Source organism: Prionailurus bengalensis, chromosome B1 (genome assembly GCF_016509475.1).
Source record: "Prionailurus bengalensis isolate Pbe53 chromosome B1, Fcat_Pben_1.1_paternal_pri, whole genome shotgun sequence".
In the NCBI taxonomy this organism is placed as follows: domain Eukaryota; kingdom Metazoa; phylum Chordata; class Mammalia; order Carnivora; family Felidae; genus Prionailurus; species Prionailurus bengalensis.
The window spans coordinates 185,556,324-185,580,756 of record NC_057344.1 but is presented as its reverse complement, the minus strand read 5'-3'; the positions used below and the strand labels follow the sequence as shown (position 1 = coordinate 185,580,756).

The following is a 24,433-nucleotide window of genomic DNA, read 5'->3' as shown; positions in this document are numbered from 1 at the left end:
TCACAACAGCCAAGAGGTAGAATTGACCTCGATGAATAAATGGATAAACAAAATGTGATCTACACACCCAACGGAATATGATCCCGCTTGAAAAAGGAAGTCTGACGCATGCCACAATATGGATGAACGTTGAGGACATTATGCGAAGTGAAATAAGCCAGTCACAAGGAATAAATACCGCATGATTCTGCTTAGAGGAGATACCTGCAGCGGTCAGATTCGTAGAGACGGAAAGGAGGGTGGTGGTTGCCAGGGGTTGCGGGGAGAAGATCACGGGGAGCGAGTGTCTAAAGGGCACAGAGTTACAGTTTTACAAGATGAAAAGAGTCCCAGAGATGGATTTGGTGATGGTTGCACAATAGTGTGAATGTACTTAATGTTCCTGAACTATACACTTGAAAGTGGTTACGATGGTCAATTTTGTGCTGGGAATATTTTTACAAGTTTAAAGAGGAACGTCACTGTGGTCTTTTCCAAAGAAGGAAGAAATAAGGACTCTTTTTTCAATTCTGGCTGACGGGTGTAGGAGACGCAGAAGGGGCTAAGACATAAATGTGGGTATCAGGAAATCGTGTTTATAAATAGTGACACAAGGCAGAACGTGTCAGTGCTCTAGTCGGACTATAAGCAAGTCCTAAAGGAATACAATCCCAGGGGAGGGTCATTCTTCCTGGGGGTTCTAGAACAGCCTTTACGGAAACAATGGTATTTCAGTTGGGCTTTGAGGGATGAAGAGAAGTTCTTTAGGAAGAAAGGCAAAGGGAAAAACTCTGCAAGTGGTGTGAACAGCATCAGCAGGGGCAAGAAGGCAGGGAAACACCGACGTACGTGGGGACCGGATACAGGGCAGATTGCTTTGACCAGAGAACAGGAGGGGAACGACACAAAAGGACATAGGGATGCGAGGTTGAAAAACGAAAGGCAGAGTTCTGGCTCTCAAGGAAGGACACTGAATCCCAGTCCAAGGAACGTGGAGTCTCATTCTACTAACAGTGAAGAATCAACGAAAATTTCTGTAAAAGGGAACTGCGTTTCTATTTTAAAAGCACTGACAGTCAATTAGAAACAAAGCTAACAATCAAGAAAAATGAGCGAAATGACATAGTTCATCAATTAGTGAATTCCCACGGATAGTAAAGGAAAGGCACATGGAAATGACACTGAAGATACCAGTTTGAACTGACTAGGTTCACAGAGATCAAAAAAAGTCCGATAACACACTGTACCGGCCAGGTGGGCCTCTTATGTATTGCTGATAAGAGTGATCTCTGTGGATGGTGGTCAGGCAATAGCCAACAATTCCCCCTCTAGGATTTTAGCCTACACATACTCTCAAATTTGTGCAAAATGATGTACGTACATGTTTTCACTGCAGCACTGTTTGTAATAGCAAAAGATGGAAAACTAAATGTCCGTCAAGAGACTGCTGGTTCGGGTGCGTGGGTGGTTCAGTCGGTTAAACTTCTGACTGTGGCTCAGGTCATGATCTCACGGTCTGTGGGTTCAAGCCCCATGTCAGGCTCTGTGCTGACAGCTCAGAGCCTGGAGCCTGCTTCGGATTCTGTGTGTGTGTGTGTGTGTGTGTGTGTGTGTGTGTGTGTCTGCCCCTCCCCTGCTCTCTCTCTCTCTCTCTCAAGTAAATAAACATTAAAAAAATTTTAAAAATAAATACATAAAGGAAAATATATACATATTTTCTTTAATACACATAGCACGGGTTGCTCACATGGAAAAGGATAAAGTGACCAGAAGACAGGGTAAGAGAGGGACATTGGCTGTATATTCTTATTTATTATCTTTGAATTCTGTATGACATGAATATCGCAAAACAAAACAGAGTAGGGCGGGGGGCGGGGGGGGGGGAGCAACTGTCCTAAAGATGAAAATAAAAAACATAGTTTCTCCAAGTGGCAGAGGGAGAACAGGAGAATGGCCATTCCTTTTGATTAGTCACGGGAAAAGCGTGGGAAGAAATATGTAAAGAGGTGGGTACAGTCCAAACTGTCTGCCCCCGCAGTAAGGGGTTTAATTGTTTTATATCCTCATTTATACTTCCAAATTACACGGGGGAGGGGGGGAACAAACAGAAACATAATCTTATAATTAGAAGTGGCGACTGTTAGAGTGGATGAGCCCTTGGCGAGGAATCAGCCCACCCCATTTTCCCAACGAGGAAATGGGTCGCTGAGAGGCGATGCTCTCCGACATCACCCGGGCCGGTGGCTCAGCAGAGGCAAGCCCAGAAGCTCCCCCCCCCAACCCCGTTTTCACTCTCTCTCTCCCCCCGTTCTTCACCCCACAGCGCACAACAGCAAGACTGAAGAGTTGCCGGGCTGAATTCGGCTTCCTTGTGAATGAGAGATACCCCCAGCATTTGTCCATAAGCAGTGGCTTGTCGGACGTGTGGAGGTCTGGCCCGCCGCTCAAGACGGGAATCCGGCCTCGAGCCCACAGCAGAGGGTGGCTGAAGACCGAGGCCACAGGTGCAGATGGAAGCTGGACGGCACAGCGGCCAACGGTGGCTGGTGTCCCTCCTACCAAGTGCCCCTAACGCTGCCCTCGCTCAGTTCCCTGGGAAGAAGACATTGGCCCAGTTAGTGAGGCAACTGGACTAGAGTCCAACACATGCTGTGGTATATTAAATATTACCTTGTGTTCTTTCTCAGAGAATGACTTTAAACCTCTTCCTCATTCCTCTTATGTATTCCTTAAAGACTCACCCCAGCCCTCTTCACCCACTTCAGTTGTTTTTTAAGTTTATTTATTTATTTTGAGAGAGAGCAAGAGAGAACACGTAAGCAGGGGAGGGGCAGAGAGAGAGGGAGACATTGAGACTCCCAAGCAGGCTCCTTGCTGTCAGTACAGAGCCCGACTCGGGGCTCGATCCCACAACCGTGAGATCGTGACCTGAGCTGAAATCACGAGTTGGACGCTCAACTCACTGAGCCACCCAGGCGCCCCTCCCACTTCAGTTATTTTTTAATCTTTTTTTTAAGTTGTTTTATTTTTTTTTAATTTTTTTTAATGTTTATTTATTTTTGAGACAGAGAGAGACAGAGCATGAACGGGGGAGGGTCAGAGAGAGAGGGAGACACAGAATCTGAAACAGTCTCCAGGCTCTGAGCTATCAGCACAGAGCCCGACGCGGGGCTCGAACTCACGGACCGTGAGATCATGACCCAAGCCGACGTCGGACGCTCAACCGACTGAGCCACCCAGGCACCCCTTAAATTGTTTTAAAGTTTATTTATTTTGAGACAGAGACAGACAGAGTGAGTGGGGGAGGGGCAGAGAGAGAGAAGGAGAGATTGAGAATCCCAAGGAGGCTCCTCCCTGTCAGCACACAGCCCGATGCCAGGCTCAAACTCACGAACCATGAGATCATGACCTGAGCCAAAACCAAGAGTTGGACTCTCAACTGGCTGAGACGCCCAGACACCCCTAACCACGCGTTTAGTACTGACGCTAGGAACTCCAGTGAATCTTTCTGGTAAACCAAATTCTGGAGGGAAGGCTATTCGATTTCACCAGATTTCATTGCAAAGTGCAGTTGGTAACAGTGTCCGTTATCTTACATCTCAGGGCTAAACACGCACAGTCCACTGTCCCAAGTGAATAAGCACGGCACGTGGAAACCGGTTTCAGTTTTGCTTGATGACCCGTGACCTTCCGCACATCGGGCTCATCACTGCGGAGATCGGTGGTGACAGATGAAAATGAAGAAGGTGTAGGACACCTGACAGCATACTCTCTCCGGGCCCTTCCCTCAAAATTCTGTTTTCAAAGGAAATCTCTACCTATGCACATGAAGATTATTTTATTTGCACGTACTTCCAAGTCTCAAGTGCAGCAAAACTAAGTCCAAGGTTTATGGGTCCTAGACTCATGCTAAGCTGATACGGTAGCCACAAGTCACATGAGGTACTGGTCACGTGGCTGGTCCAAAGGGAGTTGTGCTGTAAGTGTAAAACATACACTGGGTTTCAAAGATGATTTTTTTAAAAAAGGCAAAATACTTCATTAATATTTCTTATACTGGTTATATGTAGAAATGGTCGTACGGAGACGCAGTAAGCTAAATCGAACACGTGACTAAAATTTACTTTGCCTCTTTCTGTTTGCTTTTTATCTTTATTTATTTTTTAACGTTTATTTATTTTTGAGACAGAGAGAGACAGAGCATGAACGGGGGAGGGGCAGAGAGAGAGGGAGACACAGAATCGGAAGCAGGCTCCAGGCTCGGAGCCATCAGCCCAGAGCCCGACGCGGGGCTCGAACTCACGGACCGCGAGATCGTGACCTGAGCCGAAGTCGGACGTTTAACCAACTGAGCCACCCAGGCGCCCCTCCGTTTGCTTTTTCAACGTGGCTTTTAGAAAATCTGAAATTACCTATGTGACTAGCATCTGTGGCTTACGTCGTATTTCTCCTGGATGGTGCGCTTCCAGATTTGAAGCGAGCACAGACTTTTCCTCTAAAAAAAGGGCGCGATGGTAAGTATTTTCGGTTTTGTAGGCCACTTGGTGTCCGTGAAAACTACTCGGCTCTGCCGAAAGCAGCCACAGACAACTAACTCACAAGCGAACAAGCACGGCTGTGGTCCAGTACAACTGTGTTTACCAAAACAGGCGGCTGGCTGGCGGGCCCGTGGGGCATAGTCTGCCGACTCCTGTTCTAAGATTATCAAGCTTTTATTCTAGATTTAGAATTCAGGAAAACACAAGATGACAGAAAATATGCACTTTGAAGGAACGATCATACCGAAGAAATGAGACTGGGCAATTAGATATAATTTCATATACGTGTGGTTGATGGCGCTTGATTTGTTATTTTGCTAAGGTTCCCTGGTGGCGGTGTTGACATCTCCCTATTGTTTCAGTAACATCTACGTGGGATAAGAAGTTCGAGCGAGGCTAAAAATTTCGGGGCTGGAAAATTTCACGGGCTGACAAAGACGATTGGAAAAGTGGGAGAAGCTTAGTAGGAGAGAAGAGAAATTTCAGGGATGGACAATTGTTTTCTTCATAGGATGGGGGAGTGCTGGCCCCAAAGGGGACCTTGACATCACCGTGTGTGGCTTTAGGGGCAAGGTCTGAATCCCGCCAGAAGGCACTACAGTCTTCAGTCCTTTGGACACCTATGCAACGTAGGAAGCTGGCATCTTGGGGGCTGAAGGAGACCCAGTGGACAGCTGCTACGCCGTGAGTTGTGGCCACCTCTGTTATGTACAAAACCAACACCGATTAGCAACACATCACACTCCAAATATTGATTAAGCTGAAGCTGATTTCCTGGCTCAAGTCATGTGTGTGCTTATGAGCTGTTTCCTGCCAGGAAAATCAGGCAATTAACTTGAAGAGTTTCAGCTACAGGCATGACACGTGTCCAACCTTCATAGGTATTTTCACATGCCAGCTTGCATTAGCGGAAGTGAAAAATTACCCCCAACGTTCCTTTGTTTAGAAATTATGAGGTCAGAGTCCATGTCTTACTCATTGTTATGTCTCTGGCTTCTGAAATACAGGTAGGCAGGCACCCAGTAGGATTTTCGTTAAGTGCTTCCTGCGGAACTAAAGTCCTGGGCGTGAACGTTTCTGCCAGGACCCGCTGTGGTCTGTCCTGGGTCACTGCTCCGGGGGGGGGGGGGGGGGGCACCTGTATATTAACCAGAGGACTCCATCCAATCTTGAGTCCCTGCCTCCCATTCCTGACATTCACAAGGTCTTTTGCGATGGGGAGCCGTCTCCACTTCTCCGTTTCCATCCAGCCCTCGCTAATCTCCTTGTAAAGAACCCTCACCCTTTGGCATCCCCCCGGGCCCCTGGGGGTCAGGGCTGACGTGAGGGACTGTGAGGTCAGGGAAGGTGGCACTCTGGCACCTACCTTACCCATTTAGGGTGGACTTCTCTCAGCTACCAAGTCCCTCCAGACCTTTCAGACAACCTCCCTACATTCTAGAACTTTCCATGTCTCCACACCAAAAATACGAATTAAATTTTTTAACGTTTCCTATCCTTCTACCCTGTTGGACTCCTGCTCATCTGGCAAGTTCATCCATGTTAATGTGATAATGAAAACAGTGCCGCAGTAAAGTCACCTACCTACATTTCTATGCCAGCCTGGTGAAGAGAATGCCTTAAAAGCAAAGCCTAAACGCACTGTGTCTATAAGCAAGATTTTGGGAGTGACGGGGCATTTCTGTGCCCCTTAAATTATGCCATTCGGGCAGTCAGAGATGTTCCACCTCGGAAGCTACTGATTTGTTCTGCACACAATGGCGCTGGGCTCTGAAAGATGCCTGAGCCCTCAAACATCTGTTTACACCAGAAGTAAGCCTTAATCAAAGTCAAATTTGACAATGTCACACCCACTCACAAAACAGATTCCCTTGTGTTTGTGTAATTGAGTATGTATTGTACATTTTTTCGAAAGAAAGAAATGGGTCAGTTACTGTTGTGTTCATGATGAGAGACCCCAAATTGGAGACCAAAATGCATTCGATTCAGCCTGGGAATGGCAAAACAGATGAATTTATGTATCTTCTGGATGGGGAAAAAAAAAAAAATCTATCAATTCTGCCTAAACTTCTTTTAGGATGGCTGCATCTGATGCCTTTAAACAAAATCAATAAGAAGACATTCTATTCAAATAATCTTGCCAGTTCTAAAAAGCTGAGAAAGCTTGGCTCTTTTCTCCATATGGTCCACTTGTCATTTAAGGAAGGGACAGAGAGACTGCAAAATCTTCAATCATTCACGTCTTGTTATGGGAAGTTTATTTACACTAACACGTGTACGTGGGTTCATGTGATATACAAACAACAACTGTGTGTTTTTCTCATTCCTGCCCATTCCATCCCACCAGTCACCTAAGGAGACCTTGGCTAATGAGTGTGCTTTCTCTCCAAACTGGCCAGATCAAACTTTCCATAAGTCAAGAGGTAACTGTACTGCCTTAAAACGCCTACTTTTCCAATTTCTGCTGACTAGAAAGAAGCAAAAACCCTGTTTATGTCAACAAAGCACGCAATTAAACCGAACGGGCAGTGATGTCCATATGGGCCCCAAAATCGAGATGTGCCTTGGGAAATACTTCCCAGTTTACTAATATGCCTTCCCCAAACTGAGAGCTGGCTAGAGAAACCACCACAACAATGATCAATGCTTCCAGTTGTGTCTGCTCCCCCCCTCCTCTTTAATACTATTTGATATGCTATTTCTTTTTAACTTAAATCATAAGATGGTAACCAAGGTTGAGTTTGGTTTGATTTCATGGAGTACCTACTCTGTGCGGGCATCGGGACAGGTGCGGAAAGTCCCTTTTCTCACTCGATTCTAACCTCATCCTTCACAGAACGTCTCCCTTCAAAGCTAATCTTCACAAGGGCTTTGGGAGGGACACAGCATTCCAGTTTTACAGCTGAGAAAATAGCATGGGTTCAGAGACGGTAAGTAACTTGCCCAAGGCCAACCAACTACTAAAAACCAGAACCAAAATTCAAATTCCCACCTGACTCCAAAGTCTGCGATAGTGTCCTTCTTAACACCCAGTTAACACCCCAAAGGAGAGGCCCTCAACTCACCAACTCACCTCTCCACCTGTCCCACTTTCTGGCTACAGGTGGGGGGAAAGTTGGGACTTTGCTCACTCTCATCCTGAAGGCGGGGCGGGGATGTGTGGGGGCGAAAATCCCACCGTCTCACTACAGCTTGGTTGTGGGGAGGGTAGGTATCGTCTTACCTACAAACATACACCTTGAACCGGACCAGCTCCCCAGCTAGGGTAAGCCCTTCTTTGGATGAGGATGTCGGCCAATCTCTCCAACAATTCCTCACATGCTGCACAGCCCTCCTGCCCCTTGGCTCCTTTCTCAGGGGAATAGGATGAGTGGGGTAACAGGAATTCACTTGGGACTATTTATGGTCTACTTGAGTCTATCCACCCTCTCTGAATTGCCTGGATTCTTTAAGCCTTCTCTTCTGCCTTTCCTCCAGCTGCCTCCGTCAGCCAATTCATGGCTCCCACACCATTGTCAACAGGAAGAGAAGGTATAGAAAGAAAGAGGCAAACACCATGGCTTGGGAGATTTTTGGAGCTCTGGTCAGGATGAATGTGGACCCTACTGGCTGACGCGAAGTTTGAAGGTGATCTCTGTATTTCATATATTCATTTTCACTCTTGGGCAAGCGAGATAATTGAGAATTCTCTATACCTTGTTTTGATCTTCTCAAGCCCTGTGTTCCAGAGTAAGGAGTTAATGAATACTTCTAGAGGGATAACCAATGGTCTGTGGCCACTGATGGAGAATTCTGTCGCAGCCACCGTCTGCTAACAATCCCCACGTACATCCGTGCCACTAATGCCCTCTTATTTCTCTGTCCTCTGATTGTCTAACAAGTGCAAATGTCCACTCTGAATATTTCAGCTCTACAGCTGACATCAATGTTCGCCATTGTGAGATCTGTTTTTCTCACTTAAGAAAAAATTATACATTCGAGACCAGAGTTCAGAATGGACAGAAATGCCTTCCACAAGTGCCACTGATATCGATGGGGCTGGGGCAGCCTCAGCTGGTCTAGCCAGGTCTGGAGGAGGGTAAGAGTTAATGATGTAAGAGACGGGCACGGGGGTCTGTTGGCAAGTTCTACATGGACCACACCGCTCAGCACCAGTGACCTCGGCGGAAGCGATTCTGTCACCTTTTACTTTCGAGGCCCTCACCTTCTCTGAGGGGGCTCTCTGCATCTTGACCTTTGGTGACCTTAGAATTTTCTGGCAGCTGCTGGAACCAGGGATCATCTTTTCCGAAATCTGCTTGGCATCGTTCCGTGACTTATCTTTCAGGCCTCGTCACAATTATTCATGCTTTGGCAGTATCCTAGCTACAGTCACAGTACTGTTCTTGGGCTGTGACTGAAGGTTACTCTGTCCCCGCCAATGGGGAAGAAAGGCGCCCGCTGCCTCCGGACCCTGGCTCCTGGAAGCCCACACCCACGAGGGCAGGGGCTTAAAGGCATCTGTTCAGAAAAGCACTCTCAACCTCCAGGCCTTGCGAACGAGCGAACTGGTGGGGATAACACCAAGTGGGAATCAGCTCCCAAATCACGGATGACTTGGCTTTGGAATGCATTCCAAGGCACACTCGCTCTACACCTGGACACGCATTCATACAGACTCGAGCGCTAACCCCCACCAGCTGCCTCCGGACTACAGAAGGACCCTATCTTTAACCTCTCCATCACAGATGGCAAATATTTTCTGGTTTCACCTATTTTTTTTTTTTTCTTTTTAACATCCTGCTTCTATTCTGTGGCCTGTGCTTCCTGCTTTGTATATTTTAGGCTACTTTAGACATGACCTCACATCCTGGCCAATTGCACAGTGGCTGCTAATTGTAAGAGCTTTGCTAACGGCCCATGCATGCATCTATGCATGAGAGGAATGGGTTCCAAGCAGTGAGATCCAGAAAAGCAGTAAGTTAGCGTGGCTAAGAACTGGGGCTCTGGAAGCAGATGGACTTGGGTGGCAGTCCTGGACTACCTGTGTGGCCGGGGGCAACTTACTTAACCTCTCTGAGTCTCAAGTCACTTCCTCTGAGTAAGGATCTTAACAGCTTCTCCCTCACAAGGTTGCTGTTAAAATTAATACTGCATAATGGATATAAATGACTTGATATAACGCAAACTGTTATTGCTACTCTTATTATTATTCACGTTTCCAAATTATGGGACAGCTTTCTCCCTCCAGTGTCTGCACATTCCTGAGATCCTGACCCATCTCTTCCTCTACAAAGCATTCCTTGACAAGCAGAACGGACACAATTATGCATTTTTTTCATCTGTTGTCTTCTGGCCCTCACGTGTCTTGTGCCAATGTTTGTGGTTTCTCCCACCTTGCACACTGAATTTCTCCAAGGTCAGGAAGCCTTACCTTTTAGCAGGCAGTGGCTCAGGTAGCTCGTACCTCGAGAACAGAATCCTAAGCAGCCGGCCAGACCTTTAGAACAAAAGGGGAAGCCCATCTTCCAAATCACACTTTTGCTTTCCTGGCTTTGACAAAAACCTTCTCATTGAGTTGCAAAACGGCTTGCCTGTTTATCCGAGTCTTTCCTGTACAGTAGCCTATCTGAGGCCCATCTGAAGGAAACACACACAGTCAGGAAGCACTGACATTTCCCTCCTCGTGATCGTTCCCGAATCCCACCCTTCTCTGTCTGCCAAGACACTCATCCACGCTCCAGTTAGTTCCCACATTACGGTATTTTCTATAATCTCTCTTCGGAGCCGCACCTCATGACTTCACTATCTCACCTGATGCTTTGGGTATCGTCTCTTTCCCCTCTCTGTGACCTGTTCTCTTAAATCCCCTCTGGGTCCAAACAGAACTTTTACACCCGCTCCGTCATCTGCCTCTGTTCCCACAGACCACTAGGTCCTTAGGCTTTGTTCTTGTTCCTCTTGAGTTCTCGGAACTGACAAGAACTGGTCTCTCCCGGCCAGGTCTTCGGATTTCCACGTGGAACTTTCCAGACCACCTGTACACTAATGTTTCACACACGACTCTACTATATCATTTCTGCCTCTGTGGGTAACCAGTGCCTTGTGGACGGGGATCATCTGTTTACACTGAAACCCTGTCATTTGTTTGGGCAGTTTTATTTATGAGCCTGTGTGCTGTAACCCTGTGGCATAAATATTAAATAATAATATCTCTCGGGTGCAAAAAAAAAAAAACATTCAGGTTAACTGACAACTTCTCATGAAACTATCAAGTAAATCCAACCACGAAATTTGGTACTTTAAAATATGAGGCAAAGCATGGATTGCTCAACAGGTATTTTCTAAAGCAGAATTACAATTTGCATTTTTACACCCTCTTGCTTCAAGAAATGCAACAGCCAAGAAGTAAAGAGTGTTAAAAGAAACTTGGGCTAGGTGGCAATTTCTTTGGAATCCAATTCTAATGCCTGACAATGTCTCCCAAGCAGTTTTTAGCTTCTGTGAAGACAGACTCTGCATAACGGCAATACCACATAAATGAAAATAATTCTGGACAATGACATTGCTCAATTTTAAGCGTTCTGTGAATTTCCTATTACATCAGTTTCATGATTCAGCATTTTCTATTTCATTTATTTACAGTAATATATGGCGAGATAACCCAAGGTTTCTGCAGGATCCTGGAACATAAGGTAGGCTGGACAGGAAGGGTGTCACCTTCTGTAAATTTACTATTGTTTAGGAGAATTCAAAGCAGAAGAAAGCAAGCCATCAAAGGAACCGACGAGGACTATTTCCCCCACCTTGTTCTGAGGGTTTAAATTACTCTGGTATTTTAAATGAGCTGCTTTTGAAAAATAGGTTACTGCCATTTAGTTGATGACGGAAACAGAAGCCAAGAAGAGTGCACATTGTAAACTGACGTGCATAAGCCAAACGTATTCTCTCAAATGACAACGTTCAAGACGCAGCTAAAAGTCCCCACTCGGGCGGTAAGCGTGTTACAAAGAACTAGATCTCTTTCTGGCATCCGCAACTTGGCCGGAGTGACCACGGAGGAGTTGAAGAGCGCTGGAAACGCTAGGTTCCTCGCCGGTGCGTTGGCAGAAAACAGTCCGGGCCATGAGGCCCCGGTGGAAAGTAATAGGAGGTTCGAGGCGGGTGGCGTTCGCCGCGAGAGAGAGGCGAAGTTAAGCACGGGAAGGAAAGGAGCTGCGAGACTGTGAGGGGAGCCCAGGACGGGGAGGGAGGGGGCTGGAGAGCCGCGCGCGGCGGGTGGGGAGGAAACGCGGCTGGCGAGGCTCCCGGGGGGAGTGGGGAACAGGAGAGGGGGGGGGTCTCCAGGGGAACGTAACCCGGGTGCGGAGCGCGTCTCGGAGGGAGAGGAACGGACACGAGCGAGAGCGCCGCGCCGCAAGTCCGGTCCACGCACCCCTCTCCGCGCCCCGCGTACCCATCCCAGGTGCCGGGCGCGCCCGGGGCGCAGCGGCGCGGAAGCGAGAAAACTAGCAGCGCCGTACCGCCCGGCGAGGAGGAGGTCCCCGGCCGCCCCCGCCCGCGTCCCCGGGGCCCCGCGCGGAGGGGAGGACCCGGGCAGGGTCCGGCGCTCACCAGGTAGCAGAACAGGAGCAGCGCGCAGGCAGCGCGGCCGCCGAGGCCCGGGGGGACGCCGCCGCTCGGGGGGGCCATGGCTGCGGCCCGGGGACCGACCGCGGGCGGCGGGGGTTGTTGCTGCTGCCGCCGCGGCCACCCGAGCCCCGCGCCGCGCCGCTGCATGGCGAGGCCGCCCGGATCCGGGCCGGAACAGGTCACCTGGTGCAGGGACCGGCCCCCGCCCGAGGCGCCACCTTCCCGCCCGCCCCCGGCCGGGCCGGCCGCCGCGCGCGGGGCCACCTGCCGCCGCCGCCGCCGGACCCGCCGCCGCCACTGCCGCTCCCGCCGTCGCCGCCCCCGCAGCCCCAGCCGAGCGCCGGCTCCTCCCCGCCTCCCAGTGCCCGTCCCCTCCCTCCCCTCTGCCTCCGTGCCCAGCCCGCCTCCCGGCGGCTGCCTCCGACCCCAGCTTCCACCTCGCCCCGCGGCCGGGGACCCCGCAGGTGGGGACTGACCCCGGTCCCGCCCCCTGGCCGCCGCCCCCCCCGCCCGGTTCCCTCGGTTCCCGGCCCGCCTCCCCCCCTTCCCCTTTCTTCGCTTTCCTCCCCCGCCCCCCTTCGGCGCTCTTCCTGTCCGCGATCCCTCTCTCCCCTCCCTCCGTTCCCCTTTTTCCCTCTCTCCCATCTCCCCCTCGCACCTTTCTCTTCCTAACCCCCTCTTCCACTTTCTGCCTTCTCTCCCTGCCCTTCTCTCCCTTCCCTCCCTCCCCTTCTCGTTCTATACCCCGCTCCCGCGTCCTCCCGCTCCCACCCACTCCTTCTGCGGGTCCCGCAGCCCAGTTCCCGCCGGTGCAATGGGTTTTGTTTCCTTGCTTTTTTGGCGAGGGCGCCATTCCCGCTGGGCGCAGGGCGACTGTGCCCCCTGCAGTTGCGCCGCGCAGCGGCGCAGCTTCTAGTCTTTTAAGGATGGATTTTGACCCCTGCCAACCTCCACCTGTCCACCTGCAGGGGTGGGGCCGCCTCCCTGCGGGCACATTTTTAACCCGGGTTGCGCCCCGCCCTGCCGGCTGGTTCGCGGCACGTTCTGGATGTTTCCCGAGGGTTTTGTGCGGTGCCGCCGCCGCCGCCGCCGCCGCCGCCGCGCTCTTTGTTTTAATTGTCCAGAGTATCGGCGCCCAAAGCGGGTTTGCATTGGATTTGCAGCCCTGTGCCCCGGTTTCCACTTCGGACCGAGGAGAAAACGAATTAATTAGGTCAATGCGATTGTACTGAAGCCCTAAACGAAAGGGTGAGGCTCGTGAAGCGCACACTTTTTAGAATAAATCCAGGCACACCCTCGGCCGTGGGGCCCAGATTGGGACTGGCTGTTCGCGGATATGGGTCCTGCTGGCCCTCGAGACTTCCAGCTTGCGGCCGCCCTGGTGCTCTGGAAAGCGCTGGGCTGTGCCCAGCCGTTCAGACAAGTGCTTGGGCAGGTAGCTGTCGCTCCGAAATAGTTAACCCACGTTCGAAAGTTCTCAGGAGCTTCCCTTTGGCACTGGTGGATTTGTGCGTATTGGAACTAACAATGATTGGGAGCCTGGAAGGACACGGCCCTTGCCCTCTGGAGATGCCACCACGGTAGGGCAAGTCGTGGCAGGCGTCAGGAGAGTCTGGCCGTACAGATGGAGTGCCCAGGGTATGCCCTCCGCCGTCTCAGTACAGGCCTGGCCACACTCAGCAACTGAGCTGAGTCATTCCTTTCTTTTTTTAGGTCACCTGAGGGCTGCGGCCTTGGGTCAGGTTCTTGGCTCCCAGTCACTCATTCCAAGGTAATGCCTTCTGTCACTGGTTCTCAAACTTCAGCCTGCATGTGAATCCCGGGGAGGGCTTATTAAAACACACGTTGCTGGACAGCCCCACTAGAATTTCAGGTTCAGTTGGCCCTGGGTGAGGCTTGAGAAGCTGTATGCTGGTCCACAGACCCCATTTCCAGAACCATTGGCGTGTAGATAGGGTCATTCTGCTCCTACCTCATCCAGCAGGCACTACATTAAAACATCTGAGAGTGTCTTTGTTTGACAGCTGTCTCCAGCACTCTGCCCCACTTCCAAAGACCCGAAGCACTGAAAATTCTCCTGTGTGATGTGGAAAATCATTTATTCTATTGAGTGTCCAGGGGGGTTGAAAGATTTGGCAGCTTTGTCCCAGATTGTGTCCATATTATTTTGGGGGGGCAGGTCAAAGTATAGACTATACTTTTTAATGTGTATGGAAGGAAAACTGTTGGCCAGTCCCAGAAAATGGGGCTTCACAATATTTCTGGAATTTCCGCCTGTCTTCCTGGGCCTTTCTCTGGAGTTCTCTTCCACTTCGTTGCACACAGACTCAGTTTGGCCTTCAGGGAACGAAATGGCTCCCTTAGGTTGTTTGTAATCAGGATTCATGGAATCCAAGTTTCAGAAGCCTTGTGAGTTTGAATTTACCTAACTGTAGTCGTTGTGGAGGCACCCCTTGGGGCACTGAGCTATTTTTAACGTGGTGCACCGAATCTCTTACTTACTAGGCCTCTGTTGTGCCCCTACTGTGCGCCAGGCATCACTCAACACCCCAAAATCCAGAGGTAAGAAGGTGCCCTGTTCCGTGAGGAGCGTCAGGCAGGCAGAGAACTGACCCCAAGACAATTCGGTCCTCAAAAAGGGATGCTCAGGTTGCTCTGTGGCCCAGGGCAGGGGTGTGGCAGGATTGACTGATTAATGTTGTATTGAAGAGGGGAAGGAAAAACAGAAGGTCAGGATTTCTATTCACAGTGGACTGTGACATTTTGATCCAGAAGACGGAACCGGTCATTGCCCTTGCCTCCTCTGTCCGGATCAGTAATTTGAAGGGTGTGGTCTGAGTGCAGAAGAAGACCGTTCGTTTTAAAATACCATTCTTTCCCACCTTTACAATTTATTGGTTCGCATTAAGTTTTAATGCTCCACTAACCTGGGAAGGTCCCTGGGGACTGTATCTGCTCTCACTCATCACTGCCTTAGGGTTATCTCATCCCCTCTGAGAGACAGTGAGAGAGCAATCCCACACCTCAACACAGAAAAGGACCGAGGCCAGCAGGAGCTTGGTAGCCTCTCTCTCTGCAAGGCTTATGAGGAGAAGTATCCAGAAGCCTGGACGGGTCAGGTCAGGGCTGCAGGAAAAAGGCATGACCTTCACTGAATATGCTTGCCTCTGTGAGCACGGAACGGCGTTCTAGGCCAGGAGTTCTTAGAATCTGAAATGGCATAACATCTGTAAAATCCCAGGGACCAATGCAGTTGGCTACCTATCCACTTGCCAAGTAAAAGTATTTAAAACCAACAAAAACCCCAATATACTATTTTTATCAACATTATTTCATCCAAAAGACGGTATTTTTACCGTCAAAAAATTAGGAAGGATTCAATATCGCAATAAAAGACAGCTCTTTTTTTTTTTTTACTTTTTTTTAAAAAAAATTTTTTTTTCAACATTTATTTATTTTTGGGGACAGAGAGAGACAGAGCATGAACGGGGGAGGGGCAGAGAGAGAGGGAGACACAGAATCGCAAGCAGGCTCCAGGCTCTGAGCCATCAGCCCAGAGCCTGACGCGGGGCTCGAACTCACAGACCGCGAGATCGTGACCTGGCTGAAGTTGGACGCTTAACCGACTGCGCCACCCAGGCGCCCCAAAAGACAGCTCTTTAAACGGAATATAATTTGTGAAAAATTCCAGACTTCTCATTGCCTTATTTTTTGCTACCTTCAGGCTGTCACAGTCCACGCATGGGCACTTGGAAACCACATTTCTAGGTACTGAGGATGTCTTGGGATCTGTCTTGAGGTGTGTCCCTGCAAAGACACCCGATCTCTGAGTTATAAGGGGGGGCAGGGAGGGCACTGCAGAGCAGTGAGGAAAGCGCCCTCCTACATAAACCTTTGGGCCCAGGCAAATGCCACCAGCTCTAGAGAGACATCCCTTGTGATCTCAGGTCAAAAATCAACCGGTAGTTTCTCTCTGTCCCCAGCGAACATTGCTTGTAACCCCGTGTGGCAACTGGCATTAATCCTGCTTCGTATTCTGGTCGGTTTGTACACCTGTTCTCCTCAGCTCTGGGCATCGTCCCCTGGCCTTATACGTAGAAGGTTCTTAGGCATAGTCAGTCAATCGGATTGACTTCATCATCTTCTTTTTTCATTTTTTTCTTTCTAGCTGTCCTTTTCTCCTTCCTCCTTATTACCTTCCTGCCTTCTTTTCCTTTTATATCCATTGTTACCTCCTCCAGCTCCTTCCTGTTAGTACACAATTTTCCCCGTGGGCAGGGTCCTCTGGAATTCCGTACCCTGCCACTTCCCATCCATTCTGCAACTTCAGATATGCGGAATAAAGATAAATGAACTGTGACATTTGCCTTTTACATCAAAATACAAGAGAAGAAAACAAAAATGGAAGAGAAGATTGCTGTCAGACCACACATTTCCCATCCCCATTGGAAAACCTTTTTTCCTGCCAACAATGACCTTGGGGATCCAGTTGAATCCTGCCTGACGTTTTTAACATTCAGTACTTCCGTTTTTCTCACAGGGTGGGGGGGGGGGGGAATGAGAAAGCCTAGGCTTTACCTTCCCTAAATCTGTTCCTGTCTCTGTTCTTCCTTTTTTGAATCCTCCGTATGCACCAATTATTTCCTGCTTCTTCCTCTCTTAGAACATTCCACCAGGTACCATCCTCATCCCCGGGTCCCCAGACCCCCATCTTTTGAGCCTCAAGTCTCTCTGACTGCAGACTCCTTTTCCCTGGGCCACAGGGTCCTCGCTTTGAGAAGTTGTGTGAAGAGAGGATGGAAGCATTTGTGTCAGCTGGGAGTTTTTCCATGTATTTCTGTGGGGATGCGGAAGGTCTCAGAATCACCCAGTCTGTAAGCCTGGCGCACTCCGAAATGAGCTCTATTTCTGGGCCTGTCAGATGAAATGCTGTTGCTCCCGGTTATTTTTGGCTCTTTGCCCTTCTGAATAGGTGCATATTCAGCTCAATTCTCCCCCCGACCCTGAGCTGGGAAGAAGCAGGCAGCTTCCCTCAGCCAAGCCTCCTCTGGAGGCAGGAACATTTGCCCCCTTAAGCAGCAGCTATCTCAAGAGTTCTGGACTGCGCAGCGGCTGTTTATGCCACGGCCAGGGGGGCAGCAGGGGAGTCCGCTCCCTGGCCCCCTCAGATGACTGATGGAGACCCTTGAGATCCGAACAGCAGGTGCAGCCAGGTATCCAAAGCCTCCTCGTTCATACATACAAAGGTCTGCAACCTGCCCCACTGGGCCTGGCTGCAAAAACTTCTCCTACCATCCTCAGGGCACCTGGGATGGCCAGGGGACATTTTCGGCTCAGTGAGCACAGAAATAGCTGTATACTGAGGGTCTGAGGAAGGAAGAACGCTGGGATGCAGAAGGTCACGGGCATGTAGTTAGAAAAATATCTTCGGGTGAGCATGTTGAGAAGAACATGTGTGTGAAAAGGGTGGAGGGAGGTTGGGTGTGAGTGTGCAGATCCACGTGGGACGGAGAGCGACTGTGCACCTAGGGAGTGTCAGTGTAAATAATTGAAGAGAGAGAGTGAGTACACCTGAGACCTTGGGGGAAAGCGGATTGTATCTACAAGTCCTGACGATATTTGACAACTGCATCCTGCAGCTGAAATCGCGATCCTTAGACAGGCATTAACATCGGCTTAGGGCTTTTAGTCTATCCGGTAATAAACGATATCAAGTGAAATGCCATGTCAAGATGAGCTGTACTTGCATGGACACTTAGTAAGGTCCATATAAAATCAAGAAAAGCATAGAGAAGAGGAAGCTAGCCCAGGGTTCTCTTAACAGCTACTTATCTCTGCAGCCTTTGACTGAGAGACTTCTTTTGAAAGTTCTTACCATGTATCACTTTGACGCACTAATTCACTCAATCCTCATGACAGCAGCAGCAGCAGCAGCAGCAGCCTCGTTTTATAGACGAAGGAACTGAGTCCGTTTGAAAGATCCCAGGTCCAGGGTCATCACCAGGTGGCAGAGCTGGTTTGGTCCGAGCAGCCGTGCTCAAGGACCGGAGCTTCCACGACTACACGAAACTTGTGTAGTGACAGCGGGTGGTGGAGGGGCAAGCAGGTGTCGTGAGGTATGTCCAGGGCTCGCACCTGGGTTTGAAACGCAGGTGTGTGTCCGGGCTTCATGGTGCCTAGGGACAGACACCGCCATGTCGGACACATCTGTCTGGGGCCATCCCGCCATTCCCCAGCTATGTTGCCTTTGCCGGGTCACGAATCCTTTTTCGAACCTCAGTCTCCAGCCTCTGCAAAACTGGGGATAAAGTCACCGATCTGGTCATCCATGTGGTGTTGTGGGGGCCAGTGAGGTAGCATGGGTGAGGGTGCAGGGCAAATCGTCAAGCCCTAGACAAGAGTAAAGCACTTCTTGTGTATTTTTCAGACTCACCTACTTCCAAAAAAGGCTCACAAAGAAAGGTCCATCCCTTGTAAGTTTATGAAAAACAGAAAATAAATAACCTGTCAAGGGGTTAAGGGTGACCCCACCCATGAAGCACATCTCCATTATAACCCTGGAGCAGGGGAGGGTATTCCCCCAGTATTTACCCCCCGGGGGGTGGGGGGGAAGCCAGCTGCCGTGTGTCAACTCTCACCACCAGCAAGCCAGCCATGTGACGGGAGAGAGATGCTCAGACATTCCGACCCCCCGTGTGGGCCAGACCTGCGAATGAGCAAATCATCCTGAAGGTTTATCCATCTCGAGCCTTTACATGACTCGAACCCAGCCCCGCCCCGTTCGGCTGAAACTGCTTCAGAATCCCTAAGCCAGAACTGCCCGGCTGAGTCCTAGCAACTCACTGACCCATGAAAGGTAAAAATAAACTGTTCCGAGCCACTAAGTTTAGGGGTAGTTTGTTGACAACAGTAGGTAACTGAAACAGTGTCCTAGGCTAATATTATATTTTAACTCAACAGTGTAGTTCATTTTGAGCTCCCTGGCATTCGAAGCAACAAGGGGAACAGGCTGGATTATATGCACTTCTTATTATCTTGAGTATTAGGATTTACCTGAAGGGCCATTTCATCTGACTCGTCTCCTTGTGGTCCAATCAGAATGAAAATTAAACTATCTTCTTACATTAGAATCTCTCCGGTCTTGACCAAAATTACGGTTGTGCAAATTCTGTCATCTGCCCTGCTAGAGCAAACCAAAGAATTACAGTTGTCACTGACAACAAAATGTTCCTCGCATCTGGCCCAAATCTTTCAGACGGTAGCTCGAGCCTATTTTCTCCTGTTTGGGGCTCAGTGCCTCTTCTGCCTCCTGCCTCATCCCCACCCCAAATTAAGTCACAAATGGGCTCAGTGTCTCTGGGGTCCTAAGCAGCCAAAATTAATGATTAAAATAGAAATGCTGAAAATAGTTGAAACTGAAGCAGATTGGATGATTTATTCAAACCTTCAGGAAAAATTACTATTCAGCCCAGAATTGGAAATTGGATGTGTGGTTCCTAAGAATGCAACACTTCCCTGGCGCTAGCCCCCGAAAGGGAAAGGAAACAAACATGTAACATACCTCCGTGACCGTCTTTGTGTCCTTTAGATCCAGGCTCTGGGAGGTCAGGAACCGCATCTGTGTTCTGGGCAGTGCAATGTTTAATGCCTTATGGTGCTTATTAAAGCTTGTCTTCATTAAGTGACCTTCCAAGTCTACGATAATGAAACACATAAAGCTGAGTGTGAATCGGGGATTTCTGTTCTCTCCAGTGTGACCTTGGTGAACAGGCGTTACCTGCCTGTGGGTCCCATTCTGGGAAGGCTGGTTAGCACGGAGGGTATTTGAGGTCACCTCACTTACGTAGAACCTGAATGAGGCCCAGCCAACCCTGTGAAGGTAGTGAACCTTGTCCTTGTGTCCTTGACCTTGTTTTCTGTAGTCTTCCCCCACATTTGTCTTCACACCCCTAAGCAGGACTTCCGAGTCCTCGTAGCGAACCTCTGTGTGGACAGCCTGAAGGGTAGCAGAGAGGAGCACTCTCAAATCCCAGCTGAGTTCCTAATACCACATTTTCCTAAATACTTTCAAATCACCAAGACATTTCACATCCATATTTCAGGTCACTGTCTCAACAATTCCTGTGGAATCCTGGGGGGATGACCCTGTTATGGGTTGAATTGTGTTCTCTAAAAGGATATGCTGGGAGTCCTAACCCCTGGTACCTGCGCATATGACCTTATTTGCAAATAGGGCCTTCGCAGATGTAAGCAAGTGAAGCTGAGATCGTTGGGTGGGCCCTCATCCAATATGACCAGTGACCTTACAAGAAGATGGAAATTTGCTCATAGACATGCACCGAGGGGTGACAATGTGAAGACACAGAAGGAAGAAGGCCATACGAAGACAGAAGCAGAGATTGGAGCCACGAGGCCACAAGCCAAGGAACGCCCGGGGCTACCAGAAGTGGGAAGAGACAAGGAAGCATCCTTGTCTAGCGGCTTCAGAGGGAGCGTGACTTTGCCTGTGCCTTGATTTTGGACTTCTACCTTCTAGAACTGTGAAACAACAAACTTCTATTGCTTCGAGCCACCCAGTTTGGGGCACTTTGTTCGAGCAGCCTTCGAAAACTAATATGTTAAGGGTTGTCATTTTCTTATATTTTTTAATGCAATGTTATTGGATTACCTTTTTAATCCAATGTTATTGGATACCTATTGTGTACCAGACTCTGTGCGGAGCTCTAGAACTCAGACCCAAAGCTACAGGTTGATACAAAACAAATCAAAGACCTGAGCCCTCTGATGAGTTTCTATGCTCATTCTGTCGAGTCTCAGGCTCTCCCCCAGCATCCTTACGCCCAGACACCCCCACCCCCACGCCCATCCGTCACCACTGTCTGGTCTGTGCCCGTTCCCACAACTGGCTGAGACGTAGGCAGTGCTGGGCCTCGAAGCAGCTTGGGAGATCTGATCCAGCCCCGTGGCTTTCCAGGTGTACCACCTGAGGTTGAGAGGGGTCACCCTACCAGTCAAAAGGCAGCATTGAACTCCAACACGTCTTCTCACTCTCTGACTCTGATTAATTCATGTTATGAATAAATTCAACAAACAACAAATGTTTGTCGAACGAACACTAAATTATTAATCCCTGATAACGAGAATATGTTCTACCTCCCAGAGGTATTTGAATGTGCAACAATGCCTTAACCCAGAGGAGTGCGTTTCGGATCGCGGAGGGTGGGACTGAAGGTTGGGGCGGGCAAAGCAGGACAGGGGGACCCGTGGGCAAGGGTAGGGTCTTTCACTGACCTCGTATCTCATATCCTTAAAGCAACTTCGGTGTCTGCTCAGGACAGAACGGCGACCACGGAGAATTCTGGACGGGGCGGAGGAAGAGATTGCTCCCTTCTGTACTTGGAGCGGCAGCAAAGGGCTATGACCAATGCCCTCCTGGATGCAGAAGGAGGCACTGGCCTCATTATATGCACACACCATGACTGCTGTCTTAAACTCCAATACTGCTGAACAATTCAGAAATAGATCCATTATAGGTCTGCTTTAGCCCCAGGGCTTTAACACGGGTCACTAGAAAATCCAAGATTGCACAGTAATTCAAACTCTTAAGAGGGAAAGGAAAAAAAAAATTCTCTTCAGCACTCCCGCCCGCCCAGAGTCCCTCCCTCCAGCATCACAGGGAGCCCCTCTTCATTTCCGTAGTGCTTTAGAATAAATAGCTCTTATGTTGAACTTGAAATCTAAATTTTTCGCCAGCTATTAATTGATAAGAGAAGCTTGTTTTACCCCTCATGCTCTGTAGTAAGATTAGGGTGTAAATAAACTGGGTCAGGTTTAGCAGGATGGAGGTGAACTGTTCTCTAATTCCCCTTAATCTCTGGTAAAGGAATAACTAGGATTTGAACGTCAACATTCAATAAGCAATTATGGCACTCCTTGAAGCGCGATCCAAATTAGTCTGCTGTTCCCTCAAATAGAATCCAAAGGACCTCCAAACCGTGCTCTTCGGTTGCAACCTCCTTGTTTTGTTCTAACCGGTGAGAGGAGTCAGGATTGCAGGAGGGATTTGATTTGATTTATATTAATTTTTAGAGTATCAGGGATCTCTTGTTTTACTTGAAACAGATCAGGGAACGGGGTCAGTAAACAAGGGTTTTCTCGACTACTGGTCTCGACTACTGATCACTGATCTCGACTACTGATCACTCAGCATTTCATGAGGCTGGCTTCTAGCTTTCACAGTGCATTAGAATCATTATCTAATTATTAATCTCACCCTGGAGTTCTGAGGAGCTTATGACACCCGTTGAAGTTAATGAAGGCTTTTACCTGTGGATCTGGCACTAAATCGCTGTGATTGACCGAGTGCCCACAATATGGGAGGCACTGATAGAATTGACAGAGGGGAAAAAGAATTAAACGGAAGGAAATTAAGAAGAGGAAGAAGGAGAAGGCGTCAGAGAGGAGGAGGGGCGAGAAACCAAAAGGAGATTGTAATTTCAAAACACCTCATTAGGAAAATGGGGCAGTTAAGGAAGAACTCACCAAGTAATCTGCTTAAACTTTAATTCATTATTCATTTATATATATTTATGTGGCACACTTTCTCTAGGGAAACCAATGTGCTTTGCAAACATATTAAATAATTGACTCCCTCAAATCTGAGTGGAAAGGGAGCAAAATTACTCCAGAAAAGGACCGGCAGGTTGATGAGTGATGGATGCGTCTCGCTTTGAAGAGGCGATCCTGTGTGATACCCACCAGACACCGCATAACAAAAGACCTCTTCTGGGGGGTAACTATGGGTACTATGGTGATCCCTCCCCCCACCTTCCAGAAGCAGCAGCATTTGCTTATACAGATAATGATGCCACGGAGAGAGACAAACAGGAAGACGCATAAATTGATATGATACAGAAATCCAGTATATTTTGAGGAAGGGTGCTATTAGAAGAAAGTCAAATGGAGCGCATTTTTTAATAAAATACTGCCTTTGAGACAAAAGTTAAAGTTAGGACGTATTTTGAACCAAGAACATTGAACATGGCATTAAGTAAAATGAAATTGCAAAGGCCAGATGATGAGCAGCAGCATTTAGTAAGTTGTGTTTAAACAGATGTTGACTTCCTGAAATTACATCCTCAATGCATCGTTGACAGGACACTATTTAAAAAAAAAAAAATACCTTTAGCACAAGTGGTTTCAACATTTCTCTGGAAAAGTAGAAATGTATCTGCCAGAACAGTGGAGGGCAAAAACAAACAAAAAAACTTAGGAAATTAAAAAAACACAAACTAAAAAACAAGAAGTGAAAGCGGCAGCTGTTCGGAGGCAGTGAGCGTGGCCGAGGGGTGAGCGGGGCAACCATACAGGCATCAGAAGATTCGTGCCTTCTTGGGTCCGGCACTCTTGGGCAGTTGCAGGAACAGGCTTATGTTCACTGCATCTCAAAACTAGTAAATTGGAATGCACCGACGCAGGAGGACAGACGTGGTCCTTGGAGAGGTCATGGTCATTAAAACTGCAACATGCATTTGTTCGTGTGCATATGGCCGGAGGGCTCGGCACCTGGCAGCTGAGGCTGAGACTTGGCCAAGTGACCTGTGGGAAGTTTCAGCGTGGGAAAGAGACCAGTGATTAACAAGACCGGCCTCCTTACCTTTTTAAAATGAAAGATCCGCCTTACCCCAAGACCACTAGCAAGAAATTAAAATAAAAAAGAGGAAGGGTGGTGAGTCCAAGGGAAGAAACTTTTTTTTTTTCATTTTATTTTTAAAATGTATTTATTTAACTTCAAGTTAGTTAACATACAGTGTAGTATTGGTTTCAGGAGTAGAACCCAGTGGCTCATCACTTACAACAGGGCCCTCCTCAATGCCCATCTCCTACCTTTTCCCTCCTGTGACCACCCCCCGCCCTCCTCCATCAACCCTCAGTTTGTTCTCTGTATTTAGGAGTCTCTTATGGTTTGCCTGCCTCTCTGTTTTCATCTTATGTTCCCTTCCTTATAAGGGAAGAAACTTTTTTAAAAGCAAACAAGACCAGTCTATTGATTCCAAACTCCACCTGGAGCCCTGATGGCTTTCAATTTTTATTTTATTTTACCTTCTTTTTAAAGAGAGTTTATCTTCCTTCCTTCCCTTCCATCTTTCTTTCTTTCCTTTTTTTTTTTTTAAGTTTATTTATTTTTATTTTGAGAGAGAGGCAGAGAGAGAAAGAGAGAATCTGAGCAGGGCAGGGGCAAAGAGAGGGAGAGAGCGAGAACCCCAAGCAGGCTCTGTGACCGCACAGAGCCTGACACGGGGCTT

The 24,433-nt window shown here is 48.7% G+C and overlaps 1 protein-coding gene and 1 long non-coding RNA gene across 9 annotated transcripts in view; one reads left to right on the top strand and one right to left on the bottom strand.

Moving 5' to 3' along the window:
• SEL1L3 (SEL1L family member 3) overlaps window positions 1-12,308 on the bottom strand; it is a 105,760-nt gene extending 93,452 nt beyond the window's left edge. For 2 of the 8 annotated variants that reach the window (XM_043572848.1, XM_043572847.1), the window contains exon 1: window positions 12,111-12,299. In XM_043572848.1, the coding sequence (XP_043428783.1) occupies window positions 12,111-12,275 (165 nt within the window). In that variant the 5' untranslated portion in view covers window positions 12,276-12,299. Of the gene's footprint in view, window positions 1-12,110 lie in introns of all 8 variants that reach the window. The other 6 variants (XM_043572843.1, XM_043572846.1, XM_043572844.1 and 3 more) reach the window with 5 other exon arrangements.
• Window positions 12,309-15,780: 3,472 nt separating this feature from the next.
• LOC122478978 lies at window positions 15,781-23,321 on the top strand. The gene is made up of 2 exons (XR_006296201.1): window positions 15,781-20,745; window positions 21,442-23,321. It is a non-coding gene; the product is annotated as an uncharacterized LOC122478978 (long non-coding RNA).
• The last annotated feature ends 1,112 nt before the right edge of the window (window positions 23,322-24,433 follow it).